The sequence below is a fragment of the Solanum tuberosum genome, unplaced genomic scaffold, assembly GCF_000226075.1.
Source record: "Solanum tuberosum cultivar DM 1-3 516 R44 unplaced genomic scaffold, SolTub_3.0 scf00212, whole genome shotgun sequence".
In the NCBI taxonomy this organism is placed as follows: domain Eukaryota; kingdom Viridiplantae; phylum Streptophyta; class Magnoliopsida; order Solanales; family Solanaceae; genus Solanum; species Solanum tuberosum.
The window spans coordinates 621,443-641,389 of NW_006239138.1; the positions used below are offsets into that span (position 1 = coordinate 621,443).

Sequence of the window (19,947 nt, forward strand, 5' to 3'; positions counted from 1 at the left end):
AATTCTTGTCTTTTTGCTATAATTATTTCGTTAAGTTTTTGTCTATATTCTTCATTCTCGTTATTCATTGTTGCTTTAAATATTGAATATATTTATATTCTATCTTAGATATATTATCTATTAATTGATCTAATTTGTCGTTATCAGTTTTTGTGATATTGAGTTTTTTATATTCCGGATATAATTTCTTTAATTTTCTTTTTATTTTTCTTAACTTTCTACTAGTGTGTTTCTTCCTTATTTTCTCATTATCCATAGCTCTGATACCACCTAGAGAAACCTACGTAATTACACTTCTAAAGATAAAAAGGTTGATAAGCAAACTAAAAAGAGTCCTACAAGTAAGAAGAGTCCTACATGTAACAAGAGTCTTAGATGCTAGCCGTTATTATGCCCCCGCAAGTTGGCGTCTAGGTTTACTATGCCCAACTTGGAGAAATGATTACCAAAAAGTGCACACGGAAGAGACTTTGTAAGAAGATCTACAACTTGATCAGCAACATGTAAATGGGCAACTTCAAATTGTTTGCGCTCAACCTGCTCACAAAAAAAATGGAAGTTGATGGCGACATACTTCATACGGCTATGGAAAACAGGATTTGCACAAATATAAGTGGTGCTGATATTTTCACAGACAACTTTTGGAACAACAGTCAGAGGAAACTGAAGCTCTCGAAGAAGATGTGTGAGCCAGTTATTTCAGAAACATTGGAAGCAGCTGCCCGATATTCTGCCTCTGTAGAAGAACAAGAAATTAAACCCTGCTTCTTTGAAGACCATGAAATAGGGGAACTACCAAGATAGATAACATAAAAAGTGGTCGATGTACGATCATGAGGATCCCCTGTCCAGTTTGAGTAAGAGTACGCGAGCAACCTACGATTAGTTTCATTGGCAATGTGTACACCAAAAGAGGTAGTTGAACGGAGATAGCGGAGAAGTCGTTTAAGAGAAACCCAATGAGACATAAATGGTTGATGCATAGCTTGTGACAACTTGCTGAGAACAGAAGCTATGTCCGGACACGTGAAAGAAAGGTAATGAAGCTTACCAATAATGCGCCGATATAAGGAACCATCAACTAGGTGATCGTCAGACGATGGATCAAAAACTACAGTAGATGTCATCGGTGGAAACACCTTTGCAGTTATCCATAGCAACCTCATGTAGGAGAACCATAGTGTACTTCTCTTGAGAGAGCAACACACCAGTATAAGAACGAATCACCTAAACTCCAAGAAAGTAATGAAGAGGTCCTAAGTCCTTCAGTGAAAAACGTTGAGAAAGAGCCTCAATGATATAATGAACACCTCATTGGTGATTACCAGTCACTAAGATATCATCCACATAGGCTAAAATATACACAGTGAACCCAACTTTATGCATAATGAAGAGTGAGGAATGAGAATGTGACTTAACAAACCCAAAGTAAGGAGATAATTTTTGAGTTCGGTGTACCAAGCACGATGAGCCTGTTTGAGACCATAAAATTGCCTTCTGAAGACGACATACATAAGTAGGATTCCCAGAGTTTTCAAATCCCAGTGGTTGTCGCATGTAAACTTCTTCAGTAAGACAACCCTGCAAGAAGGCATTGTTAACATCCAGATGATGGACATGCCAGTCAAGTTGAGTGGCGATAGTTAGGAAGAGACGGACAGTAGCAAGCTTGACTACTGGATTGAAAGTTGAATGATAATCAAGTCCACGACACTGTGTAAATTCCTTGGCAACCAAACGAGCCTTGTACCTATCAACAGAACCATCAAGTTTATGTTTAACTCAGAATAACCACTTACAGTCCACCACATTTTTTGAAGAGTCACATGGAACCAATCCCAAGTATGGTTGCGAACAAGAGCATCAAATTTGGCTTGCATTGCTGAATTCCATTGGGGAATTAGCTTGGCTTGCTTATGAGTTGTGGGATTTTTGGAGACAATGTAGTGGTTGTGAGAATCTAACGAGGTTTAAGGCCATGAGTCTATGATCTGGTAGTAATTGGGTGTACTTTGGTGGCTGACTAGTTTGTCTGGCTGAGTTTGGGTTGGTGGGTCAGGTTGAGTAAGAGTTTTTACAGGTTGAGGCGGGCAGGAAGCCATATGTGGCTGATTTTGTGCTGAAGCAGTTGGATTATGAGAAGGAAATGGAGTTTGGCTAGGAATGGGTGGTCTTTCTCATCTATGATACGTGATAAGTGTTTGTGACGACAATGATTGAGGTGCTGCAGAAGAATTAGTTTTCTGGTTGTGTGGAAAAGATGAAGAAGTGGAAGTTGAGACAGGAGAAGGAATATTACCTGATTGTGGAGAGACATCATCTGGAGCGGCGGAGATAGCTTGCAAGCGTTGACTGACCGTGGGCAACGTAGTCACTAGTGGGGGGAGTTGATAAGAGGAATGCAAAATTGAATTAGTTTCTTCTTTGGATTGTTGTTCAACGGAAATGTTATCCCAAGAAACATAAACTTGATTACTGAACCTGGAAAAAATATTTTGAAAAGGAAAATTGTCTTCCAAAAAACAGTACATCCCTGGATAAATATAATTTGGAGTTAACTGGATTAAAACACTGATGGCTATAGTATTTGTTAGAAAATCCTAAATAAGCATATAGGGAAGATCGAGGTTCAAATTTATTTCTGGAATACGGTTTGAGCCATGGATAGCAGAAGCAGCCGAAAACTTTAATGGAATCATATTTAAGCACAACCTGAAATAAGATTTCAAAAGGTGATTTGTTGTGTAGATTGGGAGTAGTCATCCTATTGATCAAATAAACAACTTAATGACGTGCATAACTCCAAAACGTTAAAGGTAAGGATGCTTGGTGTAGTATGGTGCGGGCTGTCTCAATGACATGTTGATGTCGACGTTCAACTAAGGCTACCCTTTGTGGCGTGTATGGGGGGACACTAAGTGTTCAATGCCATGCGTTTTTAGATAGGAATCTAATTTTTGAAACTCACCACCACCATAAGTGTAAAAGGATCAAATTTTTGTGCTAAAATAGTTTTCAAGCATGGGATGTAAAGTTTGGAAGATTTCTAGAACTTCAGTTTTAGCTTTTAGTATGACCAACCACATATATCTTGAATATTGACCAAAAAATAAAACATAGTATCATTTTTTGTCAATGGATAAAACTAGAGACGGCCCCGACAAATAACTGTAATGTAAATTTAATGGATTGGCACTGTGCAACGAACTTATAGAAAAAGGCATCCTGTTGCTTTTATTAGAATAACATGAATAACAAACCATACAATTTTTTGAACCAACTACTGGAATAGAAAAATCATGCAAAAACTTAGTTAGAACTTGACGATTAGGGCGGCTTAATCGTTGATGCCACATGTGGTAAGGAACAACGACGTTGCATTGCAACAGACCATCAACATCCCCTGGTGGCCACTCATATAGCCTATTTTTAATCCATGCGCGAGCCAATGGCGCACCCGTAGTCAGATCCTTCACAAGATAAGAAAAAGGAAAAAATTCCATAGAGGAGTTATTATCTTGACATAATTTAGAGACATATATTAGATTATTTGTAATAGATGGAGAGCAAAGGACATGTTGAAGCTGAAATTGGTGATTTGGTGCATTAAAGTTCACATTTCCTGTATGACAGATTGGAATGGTATTACCATTACCCATGACGATCTCCTCCGAATCGTGGTAGTCTTGCGTAGTAGTTAGACTTTCCATGTCTGAGGCAATATGGTGAGTGGCACCACTATCAATAATCCATGGAGCTGACTGGCTCTGGAGGTGTGCAACATTATTAGCACGCGCTTGAAGATGATTGTGAGAGTGTGTTCGGCAGACACGAGCAGTATGACCTCTACCATAGAGAGTTGGAAGTAGAGGTTGTTGTTGGGAGACTGTTGTTGTTGATTGTTGCACCGAGGTTGCTGATTATTATGCTAAGACTGATTACGATTTTGATAATTTTGTGCATTGGATCGTCGATTACTGTTCTGGTTATTGTTGGAGCCCTGATGGGTAGGAGGAAGCAATCCCTTGAGCAAAGTTGGCATCAATGTGATCATAAGGTGTCTTTTTGGCTTCCTCATGCTGAAGGGAAAGCTCCTAGTCAAGGAGCCTTATAGTTCTTCCTAGGGGATCACCGAATCTCAAGCGCGGACAGCGGCTGAAATTTCTCAAAATTCAGACCTAGGACCAGTGAGAATCTTAAGAATCAATTCTTCATTGGAGACGGGGGAGCCAACAGTGGAAAGTTCATCAAAAAGAGAACGAATTTAATGGAGATAGTCTGCAACAGGACGCGAGTCTTTGGAGAGACGGGCTAGACGTTCTCTAAGACTAAAGATACGAGTTTGAGATTTATTTTCATAAGCAGTATGCAAGGTATCCCAAGCAACTTTAGCATTTAGAGTAGAAGCGATTGTACTGCCAATTGTCGCATCCATAGTTTCCAAGATAGCATTTTGTATAAGCTGATCTTGTTGAAACGAGGAAACATAGGCAAGATTGGATACTTCGAGGTTGTTTTCAGAGATAGTTTTGGATGGTATTGGGATCTATCCATCCAGATGACCAAAGAGGTTGTGTCCACGCATAAGCATGGACACCTGAGCCTTCCACAACAAAAAGTTATGGCTACCAGCAAGTTTGATGGGGAGTTGAGTAATCGGATTGAAGTGGACATCATTCTTTGAACCAGAGATGTTGTCGGCATTGACGACACTTGTATTTGGGGCCATTATTGGCTTGAGGTGTGTGGGCTGGGAGGGAAAAAATGGATCAAGCTTGTTAAAGCAATAGAGCTCTGAAAATAGTAAAAAGAAAGAGAAGAACTGGACACAGATGAAACTTTTTGTATTGATTACTGTGTTGGCCCTTATATAGCCACTATATTACATTCATGGCTTAGAATAAAATAACAACTTAGAGAAACCTACATCATTACACTTCTAAAGATAAAAAGGTTGATAAGCAAAATAAAAAGAGTCCTACAAGTAAAAAGAGTCCTACAAGTAACAAGAGTCTTAGATGCTAGCCATTATTAGTATTATGGATACACATTTTGTACTTACAAAAATAAACAATATCAAAGTCTAATGGAAGCTTGGTCAAAGGCTACGATCAACATATGAAACTAAAGGATCATCCTCCTCAACATTAGTACTAGCAGGAGGAACTACAAGTGTAACACCTGAATGATTAGTAGGTGGTGAAGAAATCACCTCATGTACCCTCTCAAGAACTACATGAAGAAAGTGATCAATAAGTGTAGGAATCAATTGCGTCACAAACTTAGACATATTGGTTGTTGTTACTGGTTAAGAAACCGAAGGTGATACTGATGATGAAGCATTAGATCCACAAGAGACAAAAATATTTGACCCATAGTAATTTTTTTCTTAAGATCCAAAACCATATATTCTTTTATTTTTTTCTCCTCTCGCGGCTTCATAATATGCTTCAAATTGATCAATATCTGTCTGAGACTCTGTTTTTTCTCATAATATTTCTTCATATCTTTCCTGTAATAAATAGTAAAATTAATACATATTGTATCAAAAGTTGACTGGAAATTTGAAACAAAAAAAAACTATCTTTGATTTAATAGAAATTAAACACATTAAAAGGAAAAGTCATTCTTGAACTGTTAAACAAAATCAGTCGTTGTTTTGTTAGTACATTTATATGTCAGAATAGATTATAGTCCTTCATATATCATAAAGGGCCCTATCATAAAATGTAATCATTAATGATGCCAAGATACAACAAAAAGGCAATTTACTAGTTATTGCAGATGCCATACCAAAAATCCAGAATGACATACTAGCTAAGAGTGTGGTGGGAACTCTGCCGGAGGACTCATTAACACATATTCGACATTTCCTATAATGTCCATATTAACTGCACATAAAGATACATTGTTGTCGCTTGTAATCGCCTTTAGCAACTCTAAATACACCATTGCATAAATATCATGTATTTTATTTCTTGATTAAATAAAATACATTTATTTACTCAATAAATAAATATATATAAATTTCTAAAATTCATGGGGACAAGGGACAGTAGTAGTTGCAGCTAGCTAGGTAGGAGAAAAAAAGATGGTCTTCTACTCATTGCAAGTAAGAGAGAAAAGAATCTAAATTATGGGCAAGCAAAACCACAAGTGGAGATTCTCTTCAACACCTTGTCACAATTACACAACCAATTATTTTTCAAGTATTTAATGAATACACAACCCACCGCCCTTAATACAAATATTTATACAGTTCTGTCTTGGGATATCAATAATCAAAACCCCATTTGGCCTAGTACTTGCGGATGGTGATGATGTAGTAGTTTCATCTCCCCAGAACAGAACATTAGTTTCAGTCACAAAGTCCCAGATATGACATTAGGGTTGGGAGTACCTGGAAACATTATCATGTCAACAATATATATGACTTGGGGAATAATCAATTCATATAACCTAGAAACATTATCATGGCTCCTCCCTGATTCTCATCTACCTTTGGAAAACTAGTGCTTTGAAGAACTTAATTTACAGAGAGGTGAAGAGAAAAATTCATTCACAACAATTGAAGATGTAGTTCCTTTAAATCAAAGTAATCTAGAGGAAGAAGATGATTCAGATATTGACGTGTCGATTTGGATTCATCAGAACATCATAAAATTAGATAATGATTTTAGAGTAAACAGAGGAGTGGAATTTTGTCAACTTGAAGCTAGTGGTACTAGGGGGGACATTCTAATATTTTGGGAGGGGAAAGTTTGGATAGGGGAGGTTAGGAGTATGGGAGTATACTCTACATCCTGCAAGTTCACATGTAAAAGTCTTGACTTCACCAGGGTACTCACTGGTATCTATGATCCAAATAGTAGAGACTGACCTCTCTGATTTCATTGAAGATATGAGCTTGTCGGACCTTCAATTAGCAGGAGGAAGTTATACATGGAGGAAAGTGGACAAACATGACATTGTATCAAGGCTAGATAGGTTTCTAGTGTCTAATGAGTGGAATGGAGGCTTCAAAAATATCAAGCAACCAATCCTGCAAAAGGTCACTTCTGATCACTCACCAATTCTATTACAATGTGGGAATTGGGAGCCTGTGAGGTCCTATTTTAAATTCAAAAAATGGTGGTTGCAGAATGAGGTCCTTTTAATGTGAAGGAAGGCCAGATTTCATCTTAGCTTAAGCTGAAAGCACTGAAAGTCTAGTTGAGAGCAGCTGATCCCATTCTTCCAATCTATTGCCCTTTCAAAGAACTACACCTGTGCCAAAAAATCCATGGACAATAACTGGGAGTTAGAACTTAAATCCTTGGAAAGAAAACTTAAATCCATGGGAGTTACAACTTAAATTCACGTGAACCTATATGTTACATTGTAGAATCATCTATGCAAAAACTTAAAAGGTGTCTCACACTGAAAAATGAGCTCTTTTTTAGTAAACAAGTACGTCTAAATGGTTTGACCAATACTTTGGGACAATGATTAGCCACTGAAAATTGACAGAAAAGACTCAAGGCAGGTTGATGTGTTGAGAAAATATTCTTTAGCCAACTAGGGTACCAAACAATGTCAAGAAAACATGAGAAAGTGGTGATCTTTTTTATGAAGAAAAGGACCCTAGCATCTATAGTACCTTCTTCACTCTTTTTCAGTGGTACCATACATTTCCCCTTTTCTATACATTCCCATGCCACCATCCAAATATATAATCTGCTTGTTCAATATAATTTAAATAAGATATATAGCTTGGTGAACTAAAGTGACTCAATCCTTGCAGTGAATCTAAGAAACTAAGTTATTCTTGTATTCAAGTTAAGATGTGAAGTAGTTGTCCTTCAATTTGAATCCAAAGTTTCTTCTAGAGTTAGAGATTTTAGTTCAATCAACATTGGATGAGCAACGTTATTGCAGTTCAACTCAACTAGACATTCATAACACTAGTAGTAATTGTTAACTTCTTCAAAGCATAATATTGCATATAAAATATCATCTTGGCTAAATAATATTCCAATAAAAATAGAAGTATGAGATACTGTAAACTTGCATTATGAATGCTCACCATAAAGGTTAGCAATGATCCATCTCATAGTTAGAACAAGGGTCATCCCCATAGTTAGAACAGGAATCATCTCATAGTAGAGTCTGAGTCAGTCATTTTTCTCCAATTTAATGGGAGTTCCGTCCTATTCACCAACATAATTCCAGAGAGCTAATGCTCCATAATGACCCTAAGCAATTCCCTCACTAAAAAGAATTCAAATAACCCTTCAAGGTCAAATCAAGCTCACAGAGTTCGAACCATATGGATTCACATTAACATATATAATGTAGTTACTACCCTACTAATAAGAAGGTCAAAAACATATATAGTGTTAGCACCTAGAATTTTAACCTTTAAGATTTCCAAATATAAAGTCTATGAAGTTACAAATTTAGGACTTACACGGACAATTCGAGAACGCTCACCAACAAAAGATTTTCCATCGTGATCACGTGTATGAATGTGCAAATGTAACTCACTTGATGTTGGATCTAACCCATTTCAACAGCCTATAAAAAATAGAATTTTAATCACTTTTTTTTTAGAGATATCTCTATTACGAGAATGATTCAAGCATATGAAAAAAAGAAAAGCAAGCCTACAAGCCACTGCAATGAGGTTATATATAAGTCTAAAGCAATTGAGATCTTAGAATGCTATACACAGCCCCCTGCAAGGTTACTTTAGATACCAATATTTTTCCTTAGTATTTGTAAATTTCCCAAGCCATCGTTGTGAATTAGTAGTTGAAAGTTGTGACCATTGTGCTTTTGACTATCTGATGTGAAATTCTCATGCTATCAGCCGATTATACCAGATCTAAGTAGTCAAGGTATATGTTCTAAGAACTTAAAAGGCACAGTAACACAGCTCTCATCATTTTTCTAAAGAAGATGATCATATGTAAATGGACAAAAATGGTATCAAGAATCAGAACTATAATACACTAATAACTGATAACTCCTCTGCCCCCCTACACACATTTATATAACTCTACAACAACAAATTCAGCATAATCAACAAAATTAACTAATTAAATTTGTCCGTTCTCATCATCATTAATACTAGAAGTATATTGGTCAAAAGTACAATGATCACAACTTCCAATAGATACCCAGTTCCTTAGAAAGTTCAGCTCAAGCTGATTGTAGAAGAGTCCAAAATCAGAAAGTTTAACAAGAAAAATAAATGCACAAAAATATTGGACAACTTCCTACAATAACTTACTGGCCAGCTTCCTACAATGAATATTGGCTAGCTTCCAAATATTAGGTGGATACTTACCAAATCAAATAAGAAACAATTGATTCCATCTAGTAATATATATCTTCATATACAAACATATATACTTACCATAAAGATCTTAGTTTATATAGTGCGTAAAATATATACTTAAAAGTTTCTTGCGATACTTGCCGATTGAGACAGAGCCTCTTGTGTGAATTCCAGGAGTGACTTCTCGTCCACCATAACGATTCTTTGAATTTATTTCTAACCTCTCAACAGTCTTAGCATCTCCCAAAAGTTGAGTCCAACGTTCCCACACATTATGAGGTACATAGGATGACTTAGTATTGCGGGTTTTTTTTAGAAATGAAATCCCTTAACCTGGTTGTTGCCTTAACATCCCTTTGTCTCCTTACTACACCTTCATTAATTGAAGAGTCCCACTAGAAATGTTTCTGAAATAAAATTTTCAAATTAAGTGATGCATTAATATCCTATCTATAAAAGTGAATAACTTTCAAAACTCAATTATGATAAAACCAATACCTTGAATTCTCCCAAATATCCATCTCTTATATCGTTTGAGACACCTTTCTAATTGATTCCATACATCACACCGGAAACTAGTAGGCTAAACTAGAGCTTAACATGAGGGTTATAGTCTTGAATGTAACTCCCCATACTTAAAAATAGAGGGTTTCATGTTAGAACGTCAAGGTACGCTCCCCAAAGACCAGCCATAGGTCCTTTTGGAGGGACCCTGAAAATTACCCAGAGGCAGTGGACCACGGCAAGACCCACGCCTTATGGGTCAATCCGCGCCCGTGGGTGAGGGGCCATAGGTCAGGCCCTGAAACCAAGTCTCTATTCCACAACCCACGCTTCACCAGCACGGGTCGTGGGTCCAACCACGGTCCGTCAGTGAGGGTCTCATGGATGGGGACAAACTCTCTGACCATGAACCACACCAAACTAGGACGGGCCGTGGTTCCATACACGGTCCGTAGGTCATGGGTCCGTGGTTAGGCCTGGAAACTGCTCTTTGGTGGTTAAGTTTAGGGGCACTCTGGGTTTTCCGATTTTAATTAATATTAAGTGATGTCGTTTTAGCCTAAATTAGATCACCTATATAAGGATTTAAACCCCCTCAATTATGTCATTCACCTCATTATTTCTAAAACTCAAACCAATTCCCAAAACTTTCTCCTCTCCAAAAATTCTCTCTCTAAAAAACTCAAAGAAGAAGAAGAAGAAGTTGAAGGTTAGGGTTGAAGAAGCAAGAAGATTTACATCAAATTCATAGGGTTTTCTGATTTAGGTATGGTGGTTTTCATCCATGGAGCCGTCTCAAAATCTTCAATTTCAAATGGTAGGTTTCCCCAATTAGCTAGGATTTGTTCATACACCATGGGTTCTTTGATCTAATGATTTTAATTGTTTAATTATGTCTAAATATGCACAATTTGATGATCTACAATGCTTTTATCATATTTCCCATATGAATCCATGCAAGTCCCGATATTTCTCTAAATTGTGATCTCATATGTTGGGTTGTTGATTGAGACAGAGGTGTTTTTATGATCTAATGTATGAATGGATAGAATTACATGAAATTATGATGAAATCCCTATCCAATTCTTAAATTCTAGACTTGGTGATTGATAATGGCTTTGAACGTTGGAAGGAAAACTGTGAGTTTATGCATGATATTATGAAACTTATGTAAATGCTATGAAGGTGCTTTGAGAGTAAAGTGACAATGCTGATTGTGTTGTTTTTTTGTTGAAAAGTCATTCTAATGAAACACTTACAACCATTATGTGAAAGGTTTTCTCACATGGAAAGGATTCTTAGGTTGAAATGCTATTCTCACCTAATTGAATCAATGAATAAGAGCTATCCTAATGAACTAACTTGGATTGATTATCAAGGACATTCTTCCAAAAGACATGAGTTAAGTAGGACTTAATTAACTATTCCATGGTAATTATGCTTAGCACCGACTGGATATTGACAATGAGATGGAAGCTCTCCCATTAGTAGAGGTCGGGTTTCTAGAAGAGGTCTCATGAGATAGAAGCTCTCCCGATAGTAGAGTCCGAGTTTCTAGTTGAAATCTCCATATCCCATAGAATATGTGCCCCCATAGGTTATTTAGCTAGTGGATAAACCTAAGCTAAGAGTTCATGGTTCTACCTTAGGCAAGTAGAACAACCCTTTTCGGTGTAGGAGACACCGGGTGATCATGTTTTAGCTCACATGGTCTCTATGTCGGTTAAGGCTATTCTCCCACAATAAGAAAATGAATAATGAACTGTGGTTACTAAAGACACTTTGATTATGAGTTCAAAGGTTTTAATATGGTATTGACTTATGTTGTCAATGATTATGACTTATGACTTCTATTGTCTTATATGATGTTCAAACTTGGAAAATGGCATGCTTTCAAATGAAATGTCCCTTTTCACATGTTTTTAATGTTTTTATGCATGGCTATCATACTTTGTACATTTTTGTGCTAACACCTACTTTTCCTACATTTCCCCAAGTGTAGGTTCCGGTTCTCGAGGTGATCATTCTAGTGGCTAGTGCTTGGGTTTTGCTGCCTTCCGAGCTTGTTGGTGAGTCCTTATGGTTCGAGGATGGATTTTTTTCTCATGATGTAGTTTCCTTTATTGAATTACCATTTTTGGACATGTTGTATGGGCTATGCCCTATTTCATTCAAGTATTGTAATAGATGGCTATATTGAGACAAGTCTAGTCTTCCACTTTCGTTTGTGAAAATCTTTTAAGACTTCAAATGTGTGTTTACTCTTTATTGTTCTATGCTTATGTTATGATATGCTAAGTAGCTTACATGGAGCCTTTCGGGGTTCTATGTGCCTTGTTACACCTAGGAGGTACCCTGGGTCGTGACAAACTTTGTAATCAGAGCACAATGTTTAGAATGATTCTAGGATGATGTCTCATAAGCTACTTCTAGTAGAGTCTTGTTCATGAGTGTGAAGCACGCCACACTTATGAGTGAGAGGTTACAAGATGTATAGGAAATTTCACTTCTTCATCACTCTTAAGATGTGCCTTAGAGTTTAACTCTAAAAGATTTCTCTTTCCTAATCCTTCTATTGTGTCTTCAGGATATGAATACACGAAGGGCTAATGATAGAAGGATAGAAGAGGACAATGTGAATCAATGAGCTCCTCCTTAAGCTCCCCAAGCCCTGATAGATCCTTTGGTTGAGAATGTGACCCATGTGGAGTTTATGTTGGCTTTCCAGATATAGGCTTAAGCCGTGACGACACAAACCAATAGAGAAGTTGTAACTCCGGTGAATCCTAATTTAACCCATACTAATTTTTCCTTACGATCCAAGACTATATATTATTTGATTTTTTTCTCCTCTCACGGCTTCGTAATATGCTTCAGATTGATCAATATAAAAATTTGTGCCAAGTGATCAAACCCAATACGATTTCCAAACACGTACATCCAACCCCCAAATCACCCTATGCCCAAGTGCAAGTAACAATAGGTTAGTTCTACTCAAGACTTAGAACTACCCATTATAAAACACATATAGTACTTCACTTTCACCACAAATCGCAACCATGACCACCTATTAACACAAATATACCAAAACAACACCACCCTTCCTCAATGACTAATAATCGCGAGAAAGTAGAGCGGAGAACATACTTGAGATGTTGAAGGAGATGGAGAATGAGAGAAGAGGAGGCAGAATTGGCTTCGCGTTACGGATTGAACTATGAAAATTTGCAAGGGGAGAAGGGAGGGAGAATAATCGCTAAGAGAAAAGGGAATTTGGGAGAAAAGTGGGGTTTGGGGACGAGAATTAAGGGAATAAAAAGGTGTGGGTCAGGTATTTTGAAGACAGATAAGTAAAACCCGTCTTTTTAATGAAGAAATGAAAATACTCACCTAGTAGCGCGATGTAGGGCTATTATGTGGCTCATTTATTTTTGACGGAAAAATAACTTCCACGTCAAACCAAAATTTCAGGCACTCTTCGCGACGCGGGACGGTCACAGACCGTTCGGCCTCGCCCTAGAAAATTAATTCCAAGCAAAGTGAAATTCACCCAAGCTCTGTGACGCGCTCCCATTATGTAGTGTTCTACCTCAATTTCCAATGAGAAATTTGATTCTTGTCGAATTCAAGTTTCATGGCCACCTCCGCGACGCGTAGTGATTTTTCAAACCTGTTCCCTAAACATTTTAAGCACAACACTCATTAGTGTAAACACGATGAGTTGCCTCCCATCCAGTGCCTTAGTTTTGGTCGTGGCACAATTCGTATTTTTGTATTTTTCTTGATATATCATTTTTTTACTAATTCCTATGAATTGAAATAACAAAAAGAAAAGAATAGAAATCCTAATTATTACAAGGGGTCATGGGTTACCTCCCGTGCAACGCCTGATTTAACATCGCGGCAAGACCCAGTTCATGACTCAATCGTCATACAATGTGAGCACTTCATACTCACGATCCACATCATTCCCGAAGTAGTGCTTCACTCGTTGCCCATTCACATGAAAAGTAGAGCTCTTATCCTTGTTTCTTAGCTCCATGTTGGGTCATCCTCACAACTTCAAACGGTCCACTCCACTTAGACCAATGTTTTCCGAGGAACAACTTCAATCTTGAATTAAACAGCAACACCAATTGTCGAGGCTCAAAGGTGCGTGACACAATATGCTTTTCATGCCACCTCTTGGTCTTCTCTTTGTATAGCTTGGCATTTTCATACGCATGGAGCCTGAATTCCTCTAACTCATGAAACTGTGTTTTCCTTTTCTTTCCTGCTAACTCAGAATCCAGTATGCTTTATAACCTTGATAGCCTAGTATGCTTTATGCTCAAATTCCACTGGAAGATGACATGCTTTTCCAAACACTATTTGATAAGGAGAAACCCTTATCGGTGTCTTGTATGTAGTTTGGTATGCCCACAAAGCATCATCTAACTTTTCAGCCCAGTCTTTTCTTTGGGAATTCACAGTCTTCTGCATAATTTTCTTTACTTCCCTATTGGATACTTCCACCTGCCCACTAGTCTGGGGATGATACGTTGTGGCTACCTTATGTCTTACTCCATACTTGGCCAACAGATTTCGCACTGAACTATTGATGAAGTCCGTCCCTCCACTACTTATCATCACTCTTGGAGTCCCAAACCTGGTGAAGATATGCTTCTTGATGAACTTTACTACCACCTTCGCATCATTAAAAGGTAGAGCAACTGCCTCTACCCACTTGGACACATAGTCCACTGCCATTAGGAAGTACTGATTTCCATTGGAAGATGGGAATGGTCCTATGAAGTCTATCCCCCATACATCAAAGATCTCAACTTCAAGAATGCTGCTCAGTGGCATCTCATGCCTTCTAGAAATAGTGCCCATCCACTGACACTAATCACAACCCTTCACAAAAAATGCAGCATCCTTAAATAAAGTAGGCCAAATGAAGCCAGATTGCAGTACCTGATGTGTCGTGCGCTCGTCTCTGTGGTGTCCATCATATGGTGAAGAGTAACAACTCTCCAACACTTGCAATTCTTCATGTTCAGCTATGCACCTTCGCACCATTTCATCAGGTCCCTGCTTGAATAAGAAAGGCTCATCCCATATATAAAATTGTGCCTCATACTTCAACCTCTGCTTTTGATGTGTTGAGGCCCTAGGTGGAAATAAACACCTCACCAAAAAGTTCACAATATTAGCATACCAAGGTACATGTGCAAGGTCCAAGGCCAACAATTGCTCATTGATGAACTCTTTACGAATTTGTCCTTCATTTCACACATGAGATAAGTCCTCTAATAGAGACAGATGATCAGCTATCTGGTTCTCAGTCCCCTTCATATATATAATCTCTAGATCAAAATCTTGCAAGAGTAGTATCCATCTAATTAGCCTTGGCTTCGCATCCTTCTTGTTGAACAAATACCTGATTGCAGCATGGTCAATGTAAACAACAACCTTGGTGCCTACCAAGTATGACCTGAACTTATCAAAGGTAAATACCAATGCAAACATCTCTTTCTCCGTGACAATATAGTTAGATTGAGCTGCATCAAGTGTCTTGCTAGCATAGTAGATGGAGTGAAACATTTTCTCCTTATGCTGCTGTAGCACTGCACCAACCGTTATATCGATTGCATCACACATGAGCTCGAAAGGCAACTCCCAGTTAGGAGCAATCAGAATATGAGCTTCTATCAATTTCTTCTTCAATAGCTCAAATGCCTGCAAACACTTCTCATCAAATACAAACTTCACCTTTTTTTGAATAGGCTGCACATGGGTCTTGTAGTCTTAGAAAAGTCCTTGATGAATCTTCTGTAGAACCCAGCATGTCCCAGAAAGCTTCTAACTCCTTTTATAGTGATGGGTGGTGGCAATTTCTCAATGACTTCCACCGTGGCTTTATCAACTTCCAGCCCATTTGTTGAGATTTTGTGCCCTAGTACAATCCCTTCTCGAACTAAGAAGTGGCACTTCTCCCAGTTCAACACCATATTTGTCTCTTCACATCTTGCAAGAACCCTGTTAAGATTAGTAAAAAAAAAATCAAAAGACTCACCAAACACCGAGAAGTCGTCCATACACTCCTCAACAAAATCCTCCACCATATCATGAAAGATTGCCATCATGCAACTTTGGAATGTTGCCGGTGCATTGCATAATCTGAATGGCATACGTTTGAACGTATAGGTGCCATACAAACAAGTGAAGCTAGTCTTCTCCTGATTCTCTGGTGCAATGACAATCTGATTATATCTTGATTAGCTATCCAGGAAGCAGTAATATTCTTGCCCCACCAGTCTATCCAACATTTGATAAATAAATGGCACCGAATAATGGTCCTTCCTAGTGGCATCATTCAACTTCCTGTAGTCTATGCAGATATGCCACCCAGTTACTGTCCTAGTGGGGATCAATTCATTCTTCTCATTTGTTATCACCGTTATTCCGCCCTTCTTGGGCACACAATGTACCAGACTCACCCATTTACTGTCAGATATTAGGTACACAATGTCTGCATCTAACCACTTGATCACCTCTTTTCTTACCACATCCTTAATCACTGGGTTCAGTCTCCGTTGGTGTTGTGCACTCGACTTATGCCCTTCCTCCATATAAATCTTGTGCATACACAATGCGGGACTTATCCCGTGAATGTCAGACATTTCCCAACCTAGTGCTGTTTTTCTCTTCCTCAAGATACTCAATGTTGCTTCCACCTGTGATTCAGATAGTGCCGCAGACAGAATAATTCACCCAAAAATGCATACTTGAGATGGGCTAGCAATCTTTTAAGCTCCAGCTTGGGTGCTTCTTCGATGGACGGTTTGGGTGGAGGACCCAACACCCTGTTCAAAGGCTCCCAGTGATCTCTTGACATGCCCACACTTGACATATCCAAAAACTGTACCATTTCCTATGCTTCAGCATCCCCATATATATCATCTCCCACTAACACATGCTCCAACGGGTCCTTGGATGCAATATATCAAGCTTTTGCTTCAAGATCTATCACCGTTATTGCAGACAACTCTTCATACACGGCTGGGAGTTTCAGCACCTTGTAAACATCAAACACCTCCACTTTGTCTTGTCACCGCATAGTAAGTTGCCCAGCTGCTACATCTATCATAGCGCGCCCTATAGCAAAGAAAGGTCTCCCCAAGATGAATGGAACCTCAAGATCTGGCTTTAAATTTAGCACCACAAAATCTATTGGGAATATCAAAGATCCCACTTGCACTAAGACATCTTCTACAACACCCTCTGGCCTAGCAAAAGATCTATCTTCCAACTGCAAGATAATGTACCCTACCCTAAATTTTTGTACAACGATATTGGACTTAAGTTTATACTAGCTCCTAGATTACAAAATCCTTGCACATGGATTCTCTGTCCTATAGTGGTCTAATTGTAAAGCTACCCGGATCTTTCAGTTTGGTGGGCAACTTATTTTGGATTCGGGAGCTGAACTCTTCCGTAAGTGCTATAGTCTCATATTTAGTCAGCCTCCTCTTATTTTCCACGATATCCTTCACATACTTTGCATACCTAGGTATGCCCTGAAAAACATCTACCAATGGCAAAATAATATGAACTTGCTTTCGAAGAGAGAGGAACTTACCAAAACATTCATCCTCCTTCTATTTTTTAAACTTCTGAGGGAATGGAGGTGGTGGTTTCACTATTGGTTGCACTCTTTCTTCTTGTGCAACAACCTCACTCTCCTTGCTAGCAGATTCAACATTTCTTTTCTTCGGAGCCAACTCTTCCAACTGCAAACCACTGAATGTACCTACCGCATTCACTTGCTTGGGATTAGGATTAGTGTTTTCCGGCAAACCTCCTTGCGGTCGTGAGTTCTAGGCACTAGCAAACTGCCCGAATAGTGTCTCCATGTTTTAAGTAGCTAACTGATTATTTCTAACATCAGCAGCTAACTGAGATTGATCACCTGAGATCTTTTTCAACATCTCCTCCATGCTCATATTATTTGGCTTCTTATTGGGCTGCTCTCGTTACCTGTTGTTGATACCCATGTGCATTCCCCTGGGTCTATATTGATTCTGGCCTTAGGCCTGATTTTGATTACCTCCCCAGGAGAAATTCAGACGATTACGCCAACTAGGATTGTAGAAGTTTCCATAGTTCTAATGACCTCCTCCACGTTGTGCATTTCGTACAAAATTTATAGAATCCGGGTTTGCACCACATACCTCTGCACTATGATCTCCTCCTCCACAAATTTCACACCAAGTCGGTGGTTGTTGGACTGCGTTCACCTGAGCTGGTTGTTGTCCCATCGATAGGTTGCTGAAGTGAGTGTTCACCATGTTTTGCATTATAGCAATTTCACTACATCTACCTCCAACATTGCGGCAGTTTTCTGTATCACGAGTTTGGCTCCTCCTCCATTCCACTCGGTGTTTCCTTGTGAAATCCTATTCAGCAGGGTGAATAACTCAACATAAGTCTTCTCCAAAGCCTGTCCACCTGTAGCTGAATCAAGTAAAATCTTGGTATTCAGTTCCAATCCTTCAAATGAAGGTATGGACCAACACCTCGTTAGCCTGATGATGATGAAGATAGCTCATCAACATTAATTTAAACCTGTCCCAAGCTTGGTACAAGTTCTATCCTCCTTTTTGTCGGAAGCTTAGGATGTCGCTCCTTAACTTAGTTGTTTTACCTAGATGGGAAAAATGTAATAAGGAACTTCTGTGCAAGATCATCCCATGAGGTAATGGAGTTAGCGGGCTCAGAATTTAACCATCTTTTTGCTTCCCCTAGCATAGAAAAGGGAAATAACGTGAGCCTCACATAATCTACATTCACTCTAGCTAGAGTGTAAGTGTCACTAATCTCGAGGAAATTTTGGATATGGACTGTTGGATCCTCGTGCGATAAACTAGTGAATTGTCTATTTGTGTGCAATAGTTGTACCATACTCTGCTTCAGTTCAAATCTTCCACCAGCTTCAGGTTTCTGAATGCATGAAGTCACATTGGTGGTACGTGGGATTTCCATATCTCTTACTTTCATCTCAGCCATTAGTACATGTTCTTCTCGCTCAACTCTTGCTATAGGAGATGATGGTTCACTAGAAACAAGAGGGACTAGATAAGTGAGTCATCTTTGCCTTCTCCAGTAATGAACGAATCTTTCCGGTTCAGCTAGAGGCTCTACCAAGTCCTGGTCATCTTCCAGTTTGGAATTTCAACACAACCTTCAAAATGAATCGCTAAGATCAAGTTGTCAACACTTGCTTTTTAACTTCAGAAATTAGACAAATCAAATGCATTCTAATTCTAAAGTCACCGGCGGTGGTGCCAATAACCTGTTGCACCCAAATCGCACATGCAAGTGTACCTAGTTGTTCAAGTATTAAAGTGTCTCTTATGAAGAGCCGGGTATCGTACCAACAAAGACTTACAATTAGAATACCATGACTTTTCCAATACTTTTAGTTAAACATAAGCATTATCCAAGTTAAAAGAGTGATTGATTTTATAAACTATAATTCAAGTAAAAGTTAAGCAAACGTGATTCAACTTCTAAAGTATTTAAACAATGATTGGGCTAAGTCTAGGGCTGTAGCTCAATTAAGGAATCATGCACATTATCTTGTGAAACGGATATTCATGAACTCTCAAATCAATGATCACAGGGTTAACTGTATGATTATGGTCTCCCAACCCCTAATCGCCTACAATAAATGGCAACCTATCATTATTGTTGAGCCGGGATAGGTTGGACCAATTATCGAACATTACAATTTCTTCCTGTATAATGACCAAGCAAGGTTTGTAGGTATATCTCTATCCTAGATACAAATTAACTCTAATTTTTAAGAGAAAATCATGCTCCACATTCCCTACGTTCTATCCTCTTATTCCTCTCCCGAGTTCAATTCAGACAATATATTTATTTCAATGGTGATCAAGCATGAAATACGAAAAACAAGAACATAAGCGAGATTCATATGATAGTTAATAGCAATCCATAAAAACTTAATAAGTTACAATCATCATGTAGCCACAACCCTAGAACTAGGGAAATTAGCTACGAATAATCGTATTTTTGATCAAACAAAGTTTCAATGTCATAAATAGATCAAAAAT

The 19,947-nt window shown here is 38.4% G+C and overlaps 1 protein-coding gene across 1 annotated transcript; it reads right to left on the reverse strand.

Moving 5' to 3' along the window:
• Positions 1 to 14,140: 14,140 nt before the first annotated feature.
• Positions 14,141 to 18,159, reverse strand: LOC107062242 (uncharacterized). Its single transcript, XM_015312639.1, has 9 exons — positions 18,043 to 18,159; positions 17,545 to 17,601; positions 17,250 to 17,388; positions 17,004 to 17,137; positions 16,156 to 16,545; positions 15,676 to 16,071; positions 15,104 to 15,547; positions 14,783 to 14,899; positions 14,141 to 14,704 (listed from the first exon to the last, which is right to left on the reverse strand). The coding sequence occupies exons 1-9, from the start codon at positions 18,157 to 18,159 to the stop codon at positions 14,141 to 14,143; spliced, it is 2,358 nt and encodes a 785-aa protein (XP_015168125.1).
• Positions 18,160 to 19,947: the final 1,788 nt, after the last annotated feature.

What these genes read in the sequence shown, in the direction of transcription:
- LOC107062242 (XM_015312639.1), bottom strand. Translation starts at nt 18,159, where the DNA reads ATGGTGAACACTCACTTCAGCAACCTATCGATGGGACAACAACCAGCT. An exon ending in CTGCTAGCAAGGAGAGTGAG is followed by an intron (nt 17,389 to 17,544) that starts GTTGTTGCACAA and finishes GATGTTTTTCAG; the next exon opens with GGCATACCTAGGTATGCAAA. An exon ending in CACCCATCACTATAAAAGGA is followed by an intron (nt 15,548 to 15,675) that starts GTTAGAAGCTTT and finishes AAGTGTTTGCAG; the next exon opens with GCATTTGAGCTATTGAAGAA.